The 20,291-nt window shown below is 45.4% G+C and overlaps 2 protein-coding genes across 2 annotated transcripts in view; both read right to left on the reverse strand.

Moving 5' to 3' along the window:
- TYW5 (tRNA-yW synthesizing protein 5) overlaps positions 1–20,291 on the reverse strand; it is a 964,030-nt gene that overhangs the window by 161,499 nt on the left and 782,240 nt on the right. The window lies entirely within an intron of this gene.
- LOC136576291 (sterol 26-hydroxylase, mitochondrial-like) overlaps positions 6,090–20,291 on the reverse strand; it is a 32,028-nt gene continuing 17,826 nt past the window's right edge. Inside the window, exons 5-9 of the mRNA XM_066575469.1 lie at positions 13,290–13,453; positions 12,660–12,826; positions 8,169–8,250; positions 7,455–7,655; positions 6,090–6,452 (exon numbers count right to left, since the gene is read on the reverse strand). Of these exons, the coding sequence (XP_066431566.1) occupies positions 6,339–6,452; positions 7,455–7,655; positions 8,169–8,250; positions 12,660–12,826; positions 13,290–13,453 (728 nt within the window). The 3' untranslated portion in view covers positions 6,090–6,338. The remainder of the gene's footprint in view (positions 6,453–7,454; positions 7,656–8,168; positions 8,251–12,659; positions 12,827–13,289; positions 13,454–20,291) is intronic.

The following is a 20,291-nucleotide window of genomic DNA, read 5'->3' on the forward strand; positions in this document are numbered from 1 at the left end:
TAGAATTGAATAATCGAGTTGGGACCCATTAGCTTTTCCTATTTATGACATAATCAATGCTCCTGCCAAGTTTTAAGTTTCTATGACATTGGGAAGTGACAGATTTAGATTATGTACGTAAAATTTCGACGCCAATTCTTTTGCGCTAGAATTGAATAATCGAGTTGGGACCCAATTACTTTTCCTATTTTGGAGATAATCTATGCTCGTGCCAAAATTCATGCTTCTACGATATCGGGAAGTTGGAGAACTTTTGGCGAGTCAGTGAGTCAGTCAGTGAGTCAGTCAGTGAGTGAGTCAGTCAGTGAGTCAGTGAGTCAGTCAGTGAGTCAGTCAGTGAGTGAGTCAGTCAGTGAGTCAGTGAGTCAGTCAGTGAGTCAGTGAGTCAGTCAGTCAGGGCTTTCAGCTTTATATATATAGATAAGATCAGATCTGAGGTTAAAGGGGTTGTCCCGCGGCAGCAAGTGGGATTATACACTTCCGTATGGCCATATTAATGCACTTTGTAATATACATCGTGCATTAAATATGAACCATACAGAAGTTATATACTCACCTTCCCTGCGCTGGCGTCCCCGTCTCCATGGTGCCGTCTAATTTCAGCGTCCAATCGCCCGATTAGACGCGCTTGCGCAGAAGGGTCTTCTCCCTTCTGGTCGGTCCGGGCTGGAACTGCACACGTGACGAGGCAGGGCTACGCGATGACGCGTAGAAGGGGGCGGAGCCAGAACGCCGCTCGTGCCCGGACCGACCAGAAGGGAGAAGACCCTTCTGCGCAAGCGCGTCTAAGCGGGCGATTGGACGCTGAAATTAGACGGCACCATGGAGACGGGGACGCCAGCGCAGGGAAGGTGAGTATATAACTTCTGTATGGCTCATATTTAATGCACGATGTATATTACAAAGTGCATTAATATGGCCATACAGAAGTGTATAACCCCACTTGCTGCCGCGTGACAACCCCTTTAAGACAATGGAAATCTATATTATAATCGCATAATCCAGTAAACCAATCTCCACTTCTTGCTGGGCGGAACACCCTTTCAATGCCAGTGACTTTAACCCCTTAGTGACAGCCCTATCGTAAAACTACGTCCTGCTGTTGCAGGACGTGTATGGAGGGAGGTAGCGGCGCTATCTCCCTCCATACAGCGCCGGCATCAGCTGTTTATTACAGCTGACACCAGTGGGCAATAGCTGCGCTCGGCCGTTCGCGGCTATTAACCCTTTAAATGCCACTGTCAATTCTGACAGCGGCATTTAAATCCCCCGAACGCTGTTTGGGGGTCCCGCACAGACCCCCCCCCCACCCCCCGCGGTGAGATCGGGGGAGCCGTGCAGGTGTCATGGCAGCCGGGGGCCTAATGAATGGCCCCAGGGCTGCCTTAGCAGACTGCCTATCAAGCCATCCACACAGGGTGGCTTGAAAGACTGCCTGTAAAAAAGCAGTATGATATAATGCTATAGCATTACGTCATACTGCAGGAGCAATCAAAGCATCGCATGTTAAAGTCCCCCAGGGGGACTTCAAAGTAATGTAAAAGAAATGATCAATAAAGTGTTTTTGTTAAAAAAAAAAGTTATAAAAGTTTAAATCACCCCCCTTTTGCCATAGCCATTATTAAAAAATCAAAATCATAAAATAAAAATATGTATTTGATATTGCCGCGTCCGTAAAAGTCCGATCTATCAAAGTAGTGCATTATTTTTCCCGCACGATGAACGTGGTCTGAAAAAAAAAAATAAAGAACACCAGAAATACACTTTTTTAGTTACCCTGTCTCCCAGAAAAAACGCAATAAAAAGCGATCAAAAAGTCGTATGTATTCCAAATTGATACTATCGGAAACTTCAGGACATCCCGCAAAAAATGAGCCCTTGCTCAACTACGTCGACTAAAAAATAAAAAGGTATTGCATGCACAAAATGACCACAGAAAATAATTGAAAAAAATTAAATATCTTAAAAAAAAATAAAAGTACTACAGCAAAAAAAATATTATACAAGTTTGGTATCGTAGTAATCGTACTGACCCATAGAATAAAAATATCAGGTCGTTTTTGTTGGAATTTGTGTGCTGTAGAAACAGGACACACCGAAAGATGGTGGAATGTCGTTTTTTTTCCATTTCTCTCCGCTAAGAATTTTTAAAAAGTTTTTCAGTAAATTATATGGTACAATAAATAGTGCCATTGAAAAATACAACTCATCCCGCAAAAAACAAGCCCTCATACAGCGACGTCAATGGATAAATTAAGGAGCTACGATTTTTTTAAAAGGGAGTAGGAAAAAACAAAAATGGAAAAAAGCAAAAAAGCTCCGTCACTAAGGGGTTAAATGAGGATATATTGCCTTTGTGGATTTCAAAAAAATGTCTGGATGCTGTAGGCAGGCAACGTCTCAATATACCTAAGGAGGGATTAGAGCCAGATATATGTTCAGCGATACGTAGTTTTAATTTACGTGTTGTCCATCCGACATATAGCTCACAACAGATAGTACATTCAATAGCATAAATGACAGGAGTGGAGGTACAATTCATAAATAAACTAGTTGATATACCCGGCTTCGCCCGAGTTAATTTGGTACAGGTGTTTACCTGCTGTTCACACGGAAAATTTTATGAAGTCATGATTACTTCAGAGGAACCGAGGAATAAAATATGTAAACACAGAGCAGCGTTAGATTCTCCTCAGACTGCATGTACCGATGTCCCTCTGCAGAATGTGCCACCCCTCCGACTCTCCTCACTTTTCACCCTTAAAGGTAACACCCCTTTTTATTCAAATTTAACCCCAGACTGGAGGTTATAGCCCTTTCTTGCTCCATCCCTGCAGTACATAGACTGACGTACTTTTGACCATTTCCAAACAAATGTCAACTCTAGTGGTCCAGCATTGTGTATAGAGATCCTACAAGGATTTCAGGGTGGGGTGGGGTGGAGGGTTTCATGCTCCAGGCAGAAACAAGAACTTGTTCTATGCTTGGTGCAGGACCTGAAGGGGAAAGACACAGGGAATCTCTCTTTGGTGTTCCCTCCATCATGGTGTCATGAGCCCATCCTTCGATCCCTGCCCTAAGCATAATACACTGTACAAGGCGTTTCACGCGAAGTGCAACCCTTATTTTGGCTCATAATTTGTGTAGATCACAACTCCTTTTCAGGAGTCTAGTGTTTATTGATGACTTATGTCCCATATCCCATCACAAGTGTATTGCTCATCAGGCGGCAGAACTTGCGGGCGTGCAGTGCGCATATTAAAAGAAAAATGGGGCTCATTTATCGAAAGTTTTTAAGAGTCCATTTAGACCTGCCGATTTGTCGCTTGAACGAGGGAACAATGTCAGAGTTTGCTCAGGTGGCCTGTTTATACAGGCAGATACATCGTTGGCTTATTCAAAGAAGAAATCGTTCAGTTGTTCACATTTACCGTATAAGCGAATGCGAATGACTGAACAATTGGTATCTAAACCAAATGATAAGTGAAAGGGCCAACGATGGTTTTTATGCTTGCATAAAATGAACAATGAACGAAAAGCGAACGATTTATCCATTCACGGCGCACCCGTTGGCTGCATTTACACTGAACCGTCATCGTTCATCTTTGCTTGTTTCTGTATAACTGACACATTATACACCGGTGTGCCTAAATTCATGGGATAACAGTATGTAAATTGATTAAGTAGCGTTACCTAAGGTGACGCTTGGGAATGTATAGGTTGTGAGGAGTTACCTGGTGAGTGAGGTTGAACAGCGACCGGCCTGCTCATGGCGAGGTGATGGGAATTATCGGATTTCAAACGAAGCGTGATAATGGATGCCAAATGGATGGAATGGTTCATTTCTGAAGTTATTAAAGCATTTACTATTCCTCGATTCAGTGTGTCACGTGTGTACCACAAATACATCTTTGAAGGCATTACCACCACAGTGGCTACTCACAGGTGCTTAATGATCATGACTGGCAGCATCTGACTAGAATTGTCCATGCGGACAGACAATCAACTCTGGCAGTAATCACATCCACATCCAATTCAGAAGGCCCCACACACACATCCCACAGGCCAGCACAGCGTTCTTTGGCTTCCATGGGATATGGGAGCAGAAAACCCACCAGAGTGCCTTTGTTAACACCATGACACCAGACAAAGAGCTTCAACTGGGCTTGTAAAGTTGTTAAGTAGACCCTGAAAGACTGGCAACACATGGCGTGGTAGGATGAGTCATAGTACCAATTATTTTGTTCTGTTTTGGTAGGGTTCTTGTGTGGCACAGACCCCATAAAGCCTTGGACCCCAGTTGTCAACAAGGCACTGTGTGGACTGGTAGTGGTTCGATACTGGTGTAGGGTGTTCTCATGGCATGGGTTCGGTACACTGGTCCACCTACATATGTAATTGACCGATGCCCACTATGCTTCACTGCTCGGTGAACATTTGCAGCCCTTCATGGACTTCATGTACCATCACAATGATGGGATATGCCAGCAGGATAATGCACCGTTTCATCAGGCCCAGGTTTCAAGAATTGGTTTGAGGAGCTTTCTGGAGAGGTCCTACAAGTGGTGTGGCCTGCACGTCTGTCCAGCACGAACCCAATAAGCATGTATAGGATGTAGGTGAGAGGTGCATTCGCACTCAAGATCCTGCACTTACAACTATCACAGAGCTGTGGGTGGCTATCCAGACTCAACATTCCTCCAGATGTCTTCCATCCACTTGTGAAATTGATACCGTACCATGTCAAGTTGCTGAACTTCGCCAGGCTAGAGGGGGTCCTACACAATATTACTTCCTGTCCAATGACTTTTGGCATGTCAGTGTAAATAAAGACTCAAAATTGTGCTGTTACGTCCTATCAGCCACAACATGACTGACAAGTGGAGGACAGTTAGGAAGAGAAAATCATTTAGAAATGTATGCCAACCACTGTCAATTTTATATAAAGACATTTCCTTCATAAAGAGTTAAGTCCTAGTTTACATACATTACTTGTACTGATCCTTAGTTACATCCTGTATTATACTCCAGAGCTGTACTCACTATTCTGCTGGTGGAGTCACTGTGTACATACATTACTTATCTTGTACTGATCCCGAGTTACATCCTGTATTATACTCCAGAGCTGCACTCACTATTCTGCTGGTGGAGTCACTGTGTACATACATTACTTATCCTGTACTGCTCCTGAGTTACATCCGTATTATACTTCAGATCTGCACTCACTATTCTGCTGGTGGAGTCACTGTGTACACACATTACTTATCCTGTACTGATCCTGAGTTACATCCTGTATTATACTTTAGAGCTGCACTCACTATTCTGCTGGTGGAGTCACTGTGTACATACATTACTTATCCTGTACTGATCCTGAGTTACATCGTGTATTATACTCCAGAGCTGCACTCACTGTTCTACTAGTGGAGTCACTGTGTACATACACTACTTATCCTGTACTGATCCTGAGTTACATCCTGCATTATACTCCAGAGCTGCACTCACTATTCTGCTGGTGGAGTCACTGTGTACATACATTACTTATCCTGTACTGATCCTGAGTTACATCGTGTATTATACTCCAGAGCTGCACTCACTGTTCTACTAGTGGAGTCACTGTGTACATACACTACTTATCCTGTACTGATCCTGAGTTACATCCTGTATTATACTCCAGAGCTGCACTCACTATTCTGCTGGTGGAGTCACTGTGTACATACATTACTTATCCTGTACTGATCCTGAGTTACTTCCTGTATTATACTCCAGAGCTGCACTCACTATTCTGCTGGTGGAGTCACTGTGTACATACATTACTTATCCTGTACTGATCCTGAGTTACATCGTGTATTATACTCCAGAGCTGCACTCACTGTTCTACTAGTGGAGTCACTGTGTACATACACTACTTATCCTGTACTGATCCTGAGTTACATCCTGTATTATACTCCAGAGCTGCACTCACTATTCTGCTGGTGGAGTAGCTGTATACATACATTATATTATCTAAAGTAATGGTCACATTCACAAACTTCAGATGTCAATCCTAACTCTTTGGTCATCCTCTAGGCCCAGCATCAATAGTGCACATATTTTGTCAGTTCTGGGAATACCATTTTTAATAAAGATCTATAGTAGTAAAAATATAGCAATTATTTTTTTCTTCAAATTCTTTTTTTTAAATAAAATTGTTAAGATACAGAATTTCAATTTTTACAGTATATAAAATTGCACTTCTCCTCCTTTGTCTGTTGCTCAGGTCAGAGAAGATCCTATGGTAAGCCCAACATTAGTGTCACCCATCTGACTTCAGGGTCTTTATTCTGCATGTGACCCAGAGATCATCTTTCCAGGAACTGGAGATTTATAGGTTTACTTGGAGTTAGAACAATTCTTGCCATAGCTTTAATGTCTCCACCTTGAGGATCTGGTCGAAGCTCATATTTCTTGATAATCTGAGGATGAAATCACATAAAAGTAACTAAAAATACAGAGAAATACAAATGCAATTTCAAGTGGAGTGATTGCATTAAAAAAAAAAACTGTCTGCATGAACACCATATTTACTAACTCTGGTCACTAGATTTTGCGACAAAACAGCTGTGTGGCTTAATGCAATTTATGTACTGAAGCCATAGGCTTTAGGGCTCAGTCAGACAAGCATTTTTGTGCGGGGTTTCCCCTCGCTGTCAATGGGGCAGGCAGCAGCAGCGGCGGCCCCATTGAAAACACAGTATTCAGTGACAAGAGGATACCCCACAGGGATGAAGAATTCCCCTGCCACAGCTGTGGCAGAGGAGCGCAATGTTCCCCTATTGCTTGCAATGGGGCTGGTGCTGCTGCCGCCCCATTGAAAGCAATGGTGTGAAGGCAACCCCCGTAGGGATTTTCGGGGAAGGGCTTAAAATATAAGCTTTTCCCTGAAAATAAGCTCTAGCTGCTTGGAAAAAAAAAATCACCTCTCCCACGCTGTCCAGCTCCAGCCCGTCTTCTCCCTGGCTCCCCTGCATTGTTTAAAGCATTTTTTTTTCTGGCCTGGGACTTAAAAATCCCCACCTCCTGAAACCACTGCCATTGATTGGCTGAGTGCTATGAGCAATCATGATCCTTTCCCATTGCTTTTAATAGGGCTGCACTATATGTGCGAATTTTAGGATCGCGTGACCGCACAACAAGTGCAAATCACAAAACACTGTTCTATAAATTGCAGGTGAAAATTTTATTCACATGTAAAAAATGGACATGTGACTGCTTTCATTGGAAAGCATTGTTTTTTATAGATGCGATTCGCAAACACACCTAACATGCGTGCACAATAATGCTCGTCTGACTAAGCCCTTAAAAGGCTTTTTTTTAATGTCCTCCATTTTCAATAATCCTGCTTGTTTTCACAGAATGGACTAAAGTTTTAAGATGTGGCAGATATTTAAGGAGTCAATTGGAAAATGTTAACTTACCCGAGACAAGGTCAAATGCATCTCCAGTTCAGCGATCCGACGCCCGACACAGGCCCTAATGCCGTACCCAAATGGGATAGAGCTGAACGGGTTATTCTTTATTTTTTGCTCTCGCAACCAGCGTTGAGGGAGAAACTTGTTAGGTTGTGGAAAATTGTTCTCATCCCGGGATATGGCATAATGTTGCAAGGCAAACAGCGTCTACAATTGGAAGAGAGAGAATGAGGATTCTGATGGAATATCATTTATTGGTGGACCAAAGCTGAGAGATGAAGAGGATGAAATGAAATGACAAATTTCAATCCCTCACTTCTCTAAAGTCTATATTGGTTGCTACCTACGTGGTCATGAATATACATGGCCCAGCTCTATTTCCTTTTCCTATAGTCCATGTGAGCCTACCCTTTCCATAACCACAGTGAAAAGCCCTACCACTGACTATTGAGAATGTGGCTGCCAACTCCAGTTGGCCCCATCCCAAGATGGTGGAGTGAAACAAGGGAAATTTGCACTAGCAAAGGGTCCTACATTATACATGTCTGATCTTTGCTCTGTGTATTTGACCATATTTACAGATGGCCAGAAATTAACCAGTTTTACTAATGACGAGCCAAGAGCAAGGAAAATGCACATGATTAGAGGACATCAGCATGGCGCCATGAGTATTTCTGCTGCCTTAGAAAATGAGCATGATCCTTCCCATTATAAACTTACGTCTTTTGGGAAACAATACTCTCCAATGATGATCTCCTTCTCAGTAGCTACTCTGGAGTTAACCGGCACAACAGGATACAATCTGAATAAGAGAGGCAACACTTATCTTAGAGCAGGAGATGAATACAACATTTCTATGGTCTCTGTGTAGACAGGGGATTTGGAGTCTGTGTTTGAAAAATGGAGTGCTGAATGCCATAAAGAAATTATGAAATCAATTTGTCAGGTCTATCCAGGAAGCGCTGGATGCGTAAACCTGAAATACACACACTACTGCACACCAAACAATGCTAAGTTATAAAACAAACTGCAACAAGGAAAAACACTGTCCGTAAGGAACTTGCCCAGGGAAAGGACTTGCCAAAACGCAGGTAACCCGCCCTGACAAGGACGAACCTGACCACGTACCTCGGCCACTAGAAGACCTTCTGAGGGATAGGGGAATAACACAGAAAACAATATGAAAATAATAATAAGCACAGTACTTAGCTTTGAGATGACACAGGTAAATAGGAGATCCAGAACCAAGCTCTGGCTGAAATCACAGTCAGAGGGAGACTGAAGATTAAACAGTAATTGAGCTAAGCACAAGGCCAGGCTAAATAGCCCTGACAAACACCCACAGGTGAGACCAAGCACGTTTCACCTAGTACCACTCGCATTAGAGCCAGAAGATGAAGAAACACATACAAAACCTGTATCACACTACTATAAAGGAAGCGATCCCAGAACCTCCACTACACAATTACTACAGAATTTTTGAACTAAAAATAACATGAGGATAAAAAGGCTTAAAGGGAACCTGTCACCATGATCAATCCACCCTAACAGTAGCTCGTATGATAGGTCCCATGACAATATTGAGCTTTGTTTAACCCTTTAGTGACCAGCCTATTTCATGCCCTAAGGACCAAACAATTTTCATCAACCATCGCAAGAGCCAGAACTCGTTGACATAGCCGTATTGGGGCTTGCAGGTCATTCCATGTAAACTGGCCTAATTTGGGAGAGGGTTCCTGCTCGACCACCTTCAAATTTTGCTTAAAATTTTTTTTTTGTTAATTCACTTTTTATTGAAAACGTTTTAATACAGGGTATTCAACATTACATAGGTGCATTTTGTTTGCCCAAGGTGCTATAGCATAAGGTTCAGGAAGGTTTTTACAAATTGTATTTGTATGTTACAATATTAACTGGACTTACTTATTAGTCAGTCATATGTCCAAGCTGCCCAACCCGGCCAGTCACCAGGCTTAGAGGCTTTATTTTCTGGGCCAGGGTGGGCAGAGGTAACTGCTCCCTGAGAGCTTGCGTGCACCTATACTTATAATACCTTTACCAATTGTTAGAAGAGTAAGGATTGATAACTAGGATAGGGGAGTTGGGGGAGTGGGAGGTATGGAGTGGGAGGGGGAAAAAAGGGGGGGTTTCAATTCTCCGCGTTCAGGCTTCAAACCTTGATTCTGCGATTAACCCCACTTTGTTGATCATGGAACATAGTCCGGTGCCTCCAAAGGAGCACCCACGTCTATACATTTGTAAGTAAAAATATGATGTTTCCCTTCTTATCCTTTGGGATTCAAAGGCAATTTTCCCGGGCGTAATCGCCCGCGTAACAAGATGGTCGCGCCAAATTTTGCTGAAAATTTTAAAGAATGTTCATACATCACCTGTATGAAGTTCTGCAAAGTTTTATCGTGGTGTATAGCTGGGTTGAGATATTAGAGCCATTTGCATAAAAGTCACTCTTCCCTCGTAGAGGTAGTTTGGAAAAAAAAAATCCAAGTTTGTGTTGCCACTGTTCTTGATCTAAGCAAGCTAAGGGTGCTTTCAGACGACCGTATAATCGGCTGGGTTTTCACGCCCAGCCGATATACGGCGTCTCTCTCTGCAGTGGGAGGAGGCTGGAAGAGGCGGGAGCAGTGCCCTCAGCTCCCGCCCCCTCTCTGCCTCCTCTCCGCGCCTCTGCAGTATTTGCAATAAGAGGAGGCAGAACGGGGGCGGGGCCAAGTCCCGGGAATCAGCTCCGCCCCGTCCCGCCTCTCCTCATTGAAAATAGTGCAGGGGGGTGGAGAGGAGGCAGAGAGGGGACGGGAGCTCAGGGCACTGCTCCTGGCTCTTCCAGCCTCCTCCCCCTGCAGAGAGAGATGCCATATATCGGCTGGGTGTGAAAACCCAGCCGATATAGGGTCGCCTGAATGCAGTCTAAGTCACTGAAACTTGGTACACTTGGTCAACTTTTTGTGTAGAATTTGAAAGTTGTACATGCAGGGCTCCCTAAGCATTGGTTTGGTGGATAATAAGGCCCAAAGTAGCAGGTAAATGTTGTTGCAACAAAATTGTCCACAAGTTTAGTAACCTATAACTTATTAACAAATAGCTTAAATAAGCTGGAATGTGGCCAGTGAGTAGTGTAAGTGCACACCAAAGCACTCTTAAACTGGCTTCTTTTTTGCTTGCATACTTATCTTTTTATCCTTCACTGAAATAAGGGGAAAAGATCATTTTTGCAAATTTTACTATTTTTTAAATACCTGTAACTCAAAAAGGCCAATTTTATTTTGCTTTGTGCCATTAGAAAGAGCAAGTTTTAATCGATCTGTTTTTGTAGTTTCAAACATCAAATCTTGTAGAGCAAAAAATTCTCTTTCAAATAGAGCAAAAAAAAATGGAGTACATTCCGATTTTTGCCTCTGAAAAAAGGTAAAAATTTGCATAAAAATGTTTTTTGCCATATTTGACTCATTGTATCTTAAGAGCTATGCATCCTTTTGGGTCCATAATGTGAATAATGAGAAACATTTCTATGGAGTACACATTGATAAATTCAGAGCTGAGTTGGATTGCATTGATTATGAGTTATTACTGCTTAAAATATGAGTTTTATTTTGCGCGATAGAATTTTTCAGCTACTTTGACATGCAATGGTGGCAGAATGATGATAAGAGTGGCAGTCTGAGTAGCTTAGCTGGATTCAGCACCAAAAGTTCTCCTAGTGTGTGAAGTTTCATTGCTCTAGAGTCATTGGAACTGGCTTGGCAATGGATTGAAAGCGCCACTTTTTTCAGGTTGCGCGCTGTAATCACAAGACAACCCCCTAGATTAAGACCTGTAGCTCGTGAACCAAAGCACTTTGAAGCCTAATATTCTGGCTATCTTAGTTTAGGGTCAGGGTCTATCTTTGTGCAAAGTTTCATTGAAATCTGAGATGGTCGACTGGGAGCGTTGGTTGAACTGACATGGAATGACCCATCCGCTATACTTGAACCAGCCTCCACATAGTGGCTCTCTCCACTACTGTGGCAACTATGATCGCATGCCACATTCAGCCATTTTTACCATTTGCAGGCACCACCATATGGGGCAAGACGTGCTTTATCACTCATCGGGCAGACTTACACGCCTCATTCAGAAGGTGATTAGTTATTTAAATCTTAAAGTGCCACTGGACTGGGATAGAGACCATATATACCATGTCCACAGGGGCCACAACAAGGATTGTTACAAAAAACAGATTAACAGTTGAGCATAAAACCTTAGCAGCTACAAGATTGCCCAGCGATAACCATATCAACATCCTGGGGTTGGCGCCAGCACAGCAAAAACAACCACAGTCACCAAAATAAACGGGAGGACATGAATGTAATTTAACAATGTGGGTTGAGAGGGTGGGGGGGGGGGGTCGCCAACAGCTCTATTAAACTTAAATAAAACTTTATCTAACTGCTTTATTCGAAAGATCTTTGAAACCGGAATTACTCATTGAAAGCAATGAGGGCAAGGACCTTAATTGTGGAACCATGTAAGGGCAAGTGGGTCCAGACTCTAAAATAATGATGCGACCCAGCACCTGTAACACTGAGGAGATGTCATCTGTACAAAATGTGGAATATTATGTAGAAAGGAAAGATGAGCGAGGGCAGGAAGTGCTAGAGCTGGAAAGGGGACATCTATTCCAATCCCAGCACGCTCCTTAAATAGGGTGACCAGCAGTGTAACCCAGCCCCTCAATGCTAAGTCTTCTAGGTCTCTTAAAGGGGCAGCCCTTAACTCGCAAGTACGACCCAAACAGACCACCCTTTTACCTACCCACACGACTATGTTTTAGAGAAACCATATGTTGAGTTAAGGTCAGTTCCGGGGCTTGAGGAGGTGTCCGTTAGCAAACTGAGTGGAGGGAAGATACCTATGATTAACAGGCTTTTCCCTATACATAACTAGTAAGAGATCTGTCAGTACTGATAAGCAGAACTTTATAACGGGTTTACATTAGAAATTCTGCCCCTCTATTATCCCCATTGCTGCCCTTGCTGGCTACATGTGAACAATACGGCTGCAGCTCAGCCTATATGTGCCTCTCCCCATATAGATGCCATGTGACCTCGTGATTGTATAGAATATTGTATAGCGAGTGCCCTCTTGTAGGAGCTGAAATGGGAGTCTCACTGCTGTCCCAGAAATAAATATTACACAAACATTAATAGAACCAACCGCAGTATTTCTTTGATGACGGCCTTCAGCAGCGGCATCTTGGAGATATCCTCAGCAGTGGGAATACCTTCTCCTGGGACAACGGAGGTCACCTCTTGATAGAGAGATTCCTGAGTCTCCGGGTCTTTTGCAAGGTGGTACAGGGTCCAGGATAAGGTGTTTGAGGTCTGGGATGAGAAATACAGGATATCATCATAGCCCTATAGATGAGAATGAGCAGCCAGGGTCGGTCTACCCTTGGATGGTGCCCTGTACAGTACTTTCTGTTGGTATCTTTCTTTATATATCAATAATCCTGTTCTTAATCTATCTTTTATCTCAGTACAATTCTTCTTATATCTTTCTTGTTACTATAAACTTTTCTCGCACCTCTCCTTCTCACCGCACTGTAACCTCCTCTTTCTTCCTTCTGCTCTTACTTGATCTTCTCCTCAGGCAGCTCCAACTCTAAATCTTCACTAACTCCAACTGTCTGTTTTATACTGACAGGAATCCTAACTGTCAGCCAATGCAGGACTTTACCTCAACTCACCCAATCACGGGCCTCCTCTGTCACCCAGCTGTCTGCCAGCCAATCCCATTGCTGTTGCAATCCAGGGAAGACAATGCCATTGATATTTAATTCCTCACCGTGTCCACTCCAGCAAATAGCAGCTCGGCTACACTGCCATTCACTTCCTTAATGGATAGTTTGCCGCTGGACAGCAGATAGGTCAGGTACTCTCCTTGGACCTCCTCGCCACGATCCAGTCTCTCTTGTATCTTCTCCATCTTCTGGACGATCAACTTGTTTCCTAGGAAAGTTAACAATAATTAAAAAAAAGTGTAGTTTTGAAGGTTTGGACAATGTCTACACCAGGTCATATCCAATGTTGGAGTGAAGAATAAGACACTCTGTAGCTAAGCATAGGAATGAATAATACACATTAGGGCTGGCTGATTAATCCAATTAATTCACCCTTTTTGTGTTTCTTGATTCTGTTTTTGAACAGAATTTCAAAATTCGATCTGGTTTCTATAAAATGGTGGGCACGGCCATATATGACATAGAACACTGGGTGGATCCCTATGGGCTATTGGCTTTGCTCCCAGCTGCAGCCGCACTAAATTAAGCCAATTCCGCCTACAGCGGGAGTCAGCTGTAGCCAACCATGGAGCCCATGCCACGATTGCCTACCCGTCCCCTTGGCATATAAAGCCGGCTGCATTACTCAACCACTGCTGTGCCTCTGTGTCAGATCTCACGGCCGTTGCTCTAGATGTGTCCACTGTCTGATCTCAATATCTCCTCAATGTCATTTCTCAGCCCACTTTGCTTGCGCTTGGGGCGACAGGAAGTACTACAAGAGAACTGTGGATATAGCAGCCACCCCACCCAGCAGCGATTAGTAAATGTGCTGGGCCGCTCTAGTATTAGTTGATTTCTTACATTCCAGAGTACTAATATCGGTGCGTTCACACAAACGAATTTCGTGCACTGTGAGACGCATTAAACTCGCACTGAAATAGACCCCATTGTTTTCAATGATTCTATTGACATGTGCGATTTTTCTCTCACAGCAGGTTCTACTTTTCTGCAATGCGCCCATTGTTTCCAATGGATGAAGATGGGAAGGGAGAAAAAATAAAAGTAGAACTGCATTGCACTCACAGTGAACATCGTAATATTACAAATTTGTCTGAACTTCTCAGGCCGATATCGCGCTCACCAGTGTAAATGCAGCCTTTGAAATCAAGCTGCCAGTCACATACACAACTCTAGATGAACCTTTCACAGCACATTATGTAATAGAGGGAGCCAGTGAGGCTTGGTACAATATAAATATAGCTTTATAAAATAAAGCATAAAAAGGAAAAAAAAGTTAACATTTTTAGAGAGAGAGCTGCCCCTGATTGGTCCCTGCGCTGAACCAATCAGAGACAGCACTCACTCACCCATTCATGAATGGGTAAGTGAGAGCTGCCTCTGATTGGTGAGGCTGTGACCAGGAGAACTGCCGGCCGGTCGTGGCTGAACTCCGTCTGCCGGGACCAGGTGAGTATATATATATATATTTTTTTTTTTGTTTTTACACATTTCTGGATGAATTTCCGGGAAGGGCTTATATTTTTAAGCCCTTCCCGAAAATTCATAGTGCGATTGCCGGCAGCCCATGGCTTTCAATGAAGCCGGCTGTATTTCCGGCTCCATTGAATTCAATGGGCAAACATCATTCTTCTCTGCCACAGCTGTTACAGCTGTGGCAGAGGAGAATGATTTGTCTAGTATATGTTCTCAATGGGGTCGGCGCCATTGAGCGCATATAGAGAAGAGAACAGGAATCGCAGATCGCAGATAGGTGCGATCTGCGATTTCTGTTCTATAATTTATCGGACGAGCGCATAAAAAGCGCTCATGTGTCCGATACCATTGCAAAGCAATGGTTCTCTAAGAACGCAGATCGCAGGCGCAGGTCGCACGGAAAGTCGCCCATGTGACCGAGGCCTTATAGGAAAATATAAATTCGTAATAACTGCTACTATAAAATTACGTCTGTTATTCTGCACAAGGAATGGCGTTAAAAAGAAGCAAAAACAGACAATGCCAGATTTTTCATTTAATTGCCTCCCAAAAAAAGTGATCAAAAAAGTCACAAGTATCCCAAAATAATACCAATGGAAACTGCAACTTATCCCGTAAAAAACAAAACACACAACTGCATTGCTGGATAAATAAAAAGCTTGCCCTGAAATGCAGCGATGCAATCATAAAAGGAAAAAAACAAAAAACAGTTTTTTTTTAAGAAAAATAGTAACACACGAAAAAAATAAACATATACAGTTATTTCCATAATCATAGTGATCCGCAGAATAAAGGTAACGGCATTCACACTGCACAGTGCACACTGGGAAAAAAACAGCAGAATTGGTTTTCTTTTCTATCATACTTCAGAAGAAGTAGTTTATTAATATATATGTATCCCGAAGCTATTAAAAAGCAAGACGACACATTGATATTTTTTCAGTTCATCTAGCAAAAGAAAATAAAAGATAAAAAAAATTAAAAAAAATTTGAGAATCGCCCATAAAATGTTTTCTATAAGGCCTTAGTCACACGGGCGTTTTTTCACGCGATTTGCGGATCGCATGACGGATGCGCATCCGCAAATCGCGTGACCGGTGCGCGCAAGTCGCCCGCAAATCGCCCGAAAATCTGCTCCTAGCCGCGTTTCATTAGAAACGGGCCGGAGCTGTCCAGCGCATTGCATTCAATGGAGACGGCAATAGAGCCGGCTCCATTTAAAGCAATGCGCTGCGGGCGAGCCCGGGATGAATTGTCGGGAAGGGCTTAAATATATAAGCCCTTCCCTGCAATTCATCCTAAAATGTGTAAAAATAAAAAATATATATTTACTCACCTTCTCCCGGCAGCCGGAGCTCCGCGCGGCCGTCCTGCAGTGGGTGTGAAGGGGGTGTGAGTCAGACCTGCCCCCTGATTGGCTCAGCGCTGAGCCAATCAGAGGCATGTCTCACTCACACCCATTCATGAATGGATGTGAGTCAGACCTGCCCCTGATTGGCTCAGCGCTGAGAGGCAGCAGTCACTCACCCATTCATGAATTCCTGAATGGGTGTGTGAGTGAAACCTGCCTCTGATTGGTCAGGGCTGTGACCAATCAGAGGCAGATCATTCAGCAGGCGGGGATTTTAAAGCCCCGCCGGCTGAATAGCGCCGAGAAGCAGTTCAGGAGAACTGACAGCGGCCGCGGCTGGACTCCGGCTGCAGCGGAAAGGTGAGTATACATTTTTTTTTTATTTTAACACATTTTAGGATGAATTGCAGGGAAGGGCTTATATATTTAAGCCCTTCCCGACAATTCACCCCACGCACGCCGGCAGCTCATTGCTTTCAATGGAGCGGCTGTATTGCCGGCTCCATTGAATTCAATGGGCAAACATTAGAGATGAGCGAACGTACTCGTCCGAGCTTGATATTCGTGCGAATATTAGGGTGTTCGGGATGCTCGTTACTCGTAACGAGTACCACGCGGTGTTCCGGTTACTTTCAGTTTCCTCTCTGAGACGTTAGCGCGCTTTTCTGGCCAATTGAAAGACAGGGAAGGCATTACAACTTCCCCCTGTGACGTTCAAGCCCTATACCACCCCCCTGCTGTGAGTGGCTGGGGCGATCAGATGTCACCCAAGTATAAAAATCGGCCCCTCCCGCACATGCCTTGTGACTTAGCTGAGGGAAAGTACTATCGTGCTGGAGCTGCTGTAGGGAGAGCGTTAGGAGTTAGTGTAGGCTTCAAGAACCCCAACGGCCCTTCTTAGGGCCACATCTACTAGTGTGCAGTACTGTGTTAGCACAGTATTTTTTTATTTTTTTTCCAAAATTGGATCTGCAGAGCATTGCGCCCTGCAATAGGGACAGAAGTGGGGGTTAGGCAGGGAGAGTGTTAGGAGTTAGTGTAGGCTTCAAGAACCCCAACGGTCCTTTCTAGGGCCACATCTATCCGTGTGCAGTACTGTCCAGGCTGCTGTTAGCAGTGTTGCATTTTTTTTTTTTTCTCAAAACCGGCTGTGCAGAGCATTGCACCCGGCATTAATACTACAGGGATAGAATTGTGTAGGCAGGGCCAGAAGACATACATTATTCATTGAATACACGCAGTGTGGGTGTTCCTTGTAAAAAGCAGGGAAAAAATTCTATTTGGCCTGCCTCTTACAGTACTCAGGGCTCTGTGTACGTGTGTGCTGTGCGCTGAACGTTCAGAAAAAATCAGACGCAGTCAGCTACGTTTTACCGCAGGCGTGCGGCAATTTTTTTCCTGCATGGGAAATCCCTGATCTGCTGTAGGTAGCGAATTACTTTGCATCCCTGCAGTTCTGGGACAAATTGGCAGGGCCACAACACAGTTATTAAACTTAGTATTCATTGAATACACGCAGTGTGGGTGTTCCTTGTAAAAAGCAGGGAAAAAAATTCTATTTGGCCTGCCTCTTACAGTACTCAGGGCTCTGTGTACGTGTGTGCTGTGCGCTGAACGTTCAGAAAAAATCAGACGCAACCAGCTACGGTTGAGTGCAGCCTTGCGCCAATTTCTTTCCTGCCTGGGAAATACCTGCTCTGCCACAGTTAGTAACTCTGCAACAGTAAAGTTCTGTGACAGTTTTGCAGGGCCGCAACACAGTTATTAAACTTAGTAGTATTCATTGAATACACGCAGTGTGGCTTGTCCTTTGAAAAACAAGGGAAAAAAATTGTATTTTGGCTGCAGGCTTGCGCCACTTTCTTTCCTGCCTGGGAAATCAAATCACTGGTAATACACCATGCTGAGGGGTAGGGGTAGGCCTATAGGACGTGGACGCGGGCGAGGACGCAGAGGCCCAAGTCAGGGTGTGGGCACAGGCCGAGCCAGTGTGGTGGCCAGGGGTAGAGGCAGGGCCAGACCGAATAATCCACCAACTGTTTCCCAAAGCGCCCCCTCGCGCCATGCCACCCTGCACAGGTCAAGGTGCTCTACGGTGTGGCAGTTTTTCACAGAGACGCCTGACGACCGACGAACAGTGGTGTGCAACCTTTGTCGCGCCAAGATCAGCTGGGGAGGCACCACCAACAGCATGCGCAGGCATATGATGGCCAAGCACCCCACAAGGTGGGACGATGCCCGTTCACCGCCTCCGGTTTGCACCACTGCCTCTCCCCCTGTGCCCCAACCTGCCACTGAGATCCAACCCCCCCTCTGAGGACACAGGCACTACCGTCTCCTGGCCTGCACCCACACCCTCACCTCCGCTGTCCTCGGCTCCATCCAGCAATGTCTCTCAGCGTAGCGTCCAGACGTCGCTAGCGCCACAGTTTGAGCGCAAGCGCAAGTACGACGCCACGCACCCGCACGCTCAAGCGTTAAACGTGCACATTGCAAAATTGATCAGCCTAGAGATGCTGCCGTATAGGCTTGTGGAAACGGAGGCTTTCAAAAGCATGATGGCGGCGGCGGCCCCGCGCTACTCGGTTCCCAGTCGCCACTACTTTTCCCGATGTGCCGTCCCAGGCCTGCACCACGTCTCCTGCAACATTGTATGCGCCCTCACCAACGCGGTAATGCCAAGGTCCACTTAACAACAGACACGTGGACAAGCACAGGCAGGCAGGGCCACTATATCTCCCTGACGGCACATTGGGTGAATTTAGTGGAGGCTGGGACAGAGTCAGAGCCTGGGACCGCTCACGTCCTACCCACCCCCAGAATTGCGGGCCACAGCTCGGTGGTGGTATCTGCGGCGGTGTATGCTTCCTCCACTAAAGCACCTTCCTCCTCCTCCTCCTCCAACGCAACCTCTGTCTCGCAATCAAGATGTGTCAGCAGCACGTCGCCAGCAGTCGGTGTAACGCGGCGTGGCAGCACAGCGGTGGGCAAGCGTCAGCAGGCCGTGCTGAAACTACTCAGCTTAGGAGATAAGAGGCACACGGCCCACGAACTGCTGCAGGGTCTGACAGAGCAGACCGACCGCTGGCTTGCGCCGCTGAGCCTCCAACCGGGCATGGTCGTGTGTGACAACGGCCGTAAGCTGGTGGCGGCTCTGCAGCTCGGCAGCCTCACGCACGTGCCATGCCTGGCCCATGTGTTTAATTTGGTGGTTCAGCGCTTTCTGAAAAGCTACCCCCACTTGTCATACCTGCTCGGAAAGGTGCGCCAGCTCTGCGCACATTTCCGCAAATCCCACACGCACGCTGCCACCCTGCGGACACTGCAACATCGGTTTAATCTGCCAGTGCACCGACTGCTGTGCGACGTGCCCACACAGTGGAACTCTACGCTCCACATGTTGGCCAGACTCTATGAGCAGCGTAGAGCTATAGTGGAATACCAACTCCAACTTGCGCGGCGCAGTGTGAATCAGCCTCCTCAATTATTTACAGAAGAGTGGCCCTGGTTGGCAGCCATCTGCCAGGTCCTTGGAAAATTTGAGGAGTCTACCCAGGTGGTGAGCGGCGATGCTGCAATCATTAGCGTCACCATTCCTCTGCTATGCATCTTGAGAAGTTCCCTGCAAAGCATAAAGGCAGACGCTTTGCGCTCGGAAACAGAGCCGGGGGAAGACAGTATGTCGCTGGATAGTCAGAGCACCCTCCTGTCTATATCTCAGCGCGTTCAGGAGGAGGAGGAGGAGCATGAGGAGGATGAGGAGGAGGGGGAAGAGACAGCTTGGCCCACTGCTGACGGTACCCATGCTGCTTGCCTGTCATCATTTCAGCGTGTATGGCCTGAGGAGGAGGAGGAGGAGGAGGAGGAGGAGGAGGAGGAGGATCCTGAAAGTGATCTTCCTAGTGAAGACAGCCATGTGTTGCGTACAGGTACCCTGGCACACATGGCTGACTTCATGTTAGGATGCCTTTCTCGTGACCCTCGCGTTACACGCATTCTGGCCACTACGGATTACTGGGTGTACACACTGCTCGACCCACGGTATAAGGAGAGCCTTTGCACTCTCATTCCCGAAGAGGAAAGGGGTTCGAGAATGATGCTATACCACAGGGCGCTGGTGGACAAACTGATGGTAAACTTCCCATCCGACAGCGCTAGTTGCAGAAGGCGCAGTTCCGAGGGCCAGGTAGCAGGGGAGGCGCAGAGATCAGGCAGCATG

The sequence above is a fragment of the Eleutherodactylus coqui genome, chromosome 8 (assembly GCF_035609145.1).
Source record: "Eleutherodactylus coqui strain aEleCoq1 chromosome 8, aEleCoq1.hap1, whole genome shotgun sequence".
Classification (NCBI taxonomy): Eukaryota; Metazoa; Chordata; class Amphibia; order Anura; family Eleutherodactylidae; genus Eleutherodactylus; species Eleutherodactylus coqui.